The following is a 709-nucleotide window of genomic DNA, read 5'->3' as shown; positions in this document are numbered from 1 at the left end:
GTGCGTGGGTCCTGGCAGGAGGCCCGCGCCCCGAACGGCCACGTGGAGAGCTGCTCCGAGCAGTGTTGGGACGTCCTCGGGAAGAGGACCTGAGGCCCGTGGGGGGCTGCGATGGTGCGGAGTCGGTCTCGGATCCGAGGACCCCCGGAGCCATGTCTCTCCCCGGCGGCAGGTGATTGCGGCGGGTTTCCTCGGGACGGAGCGGAACAAGGGCCACTTTGTTCGCAGGCGGCTGTTCTGGGGCCAAGTTTGCGCGAGATGCAGGTTTGCCCACCGCCTGGTCGCACACCTGCCTGTGGGGCGGAGGGAGGCGGCACGTGCTGGGTGGTGGGGCTTTTCGGTCCTGCGGGTTTGGTGGTGGCGGTCGGAGGGAGGGAGGGCCGCCCCTGACCACCGGGGTCGGAGCCTGAGCATCCTGACATGGACACTCTCTACCCACCCTGACGGCCTCTCCGTGGCCCCCCACTTCTCCAGGGGGGCGTGCCTGATATTGCTCTGATTTGTGTGATGCGCTGAGGCTGGTTCTGGCCTCTGGGGGTCCAGGGGGCACTGGGGCAGGGGTGTGTTGGGAAGGCTGTGCCCTCAGCAGTGGGGTGAGAGCCGCTCACCTGGGGCAGGTGGACCTGATTCCAGAACCAGGAGCTGTTCAGAGCCAGGTCCTGGCCCACCGGAGCCGGAACAGGAGGCGGGGATGGGCTGGGCCCGCTGG

General features: G+C 68.5%; 1 protein-coding gene across 1 annotated transcript in view; it reads left to right on the top strand.

The window, feature by feature from the left end:
• The first annotated feature begins 6 nt into the window (after positions 1–6).
• GRAMD4 (GRAM domain containing 4) overlaps positions 7–709 on the top strand; it is a 58,453-nt gene continuing 57,750 nt past the window's right edge. Inside the window, exon 1 of the mRNA XM_014533161.1 lies at positions 7–172. Within this exon, the coding sequence (XP_014388647.1) occupies positions 153–172 (20 nt within the window). The 5' untranslated portion in view covers positions 7–152. The remainder of the gene's footprint in view (positions 173–709) is intronic.

Source organism: Myotis brandtii, unplaced genomic scaffold (assembly GCF_000412655.1).
Source record: "Myotis brandtii unplaced genomic scaffold, ASM41265v1 scaffold952, whole genome shotgun sequence".
Classification (NCBI taxonomy): Eukaryota; Metazoa; Chordata; class Mammalia; order Chiroptera; family Vespertilionidae; genus Myotis; species Myotis brandtii.
This window is presented reverse-complemented; position numbering and strand designations above follow the sequence as displayed.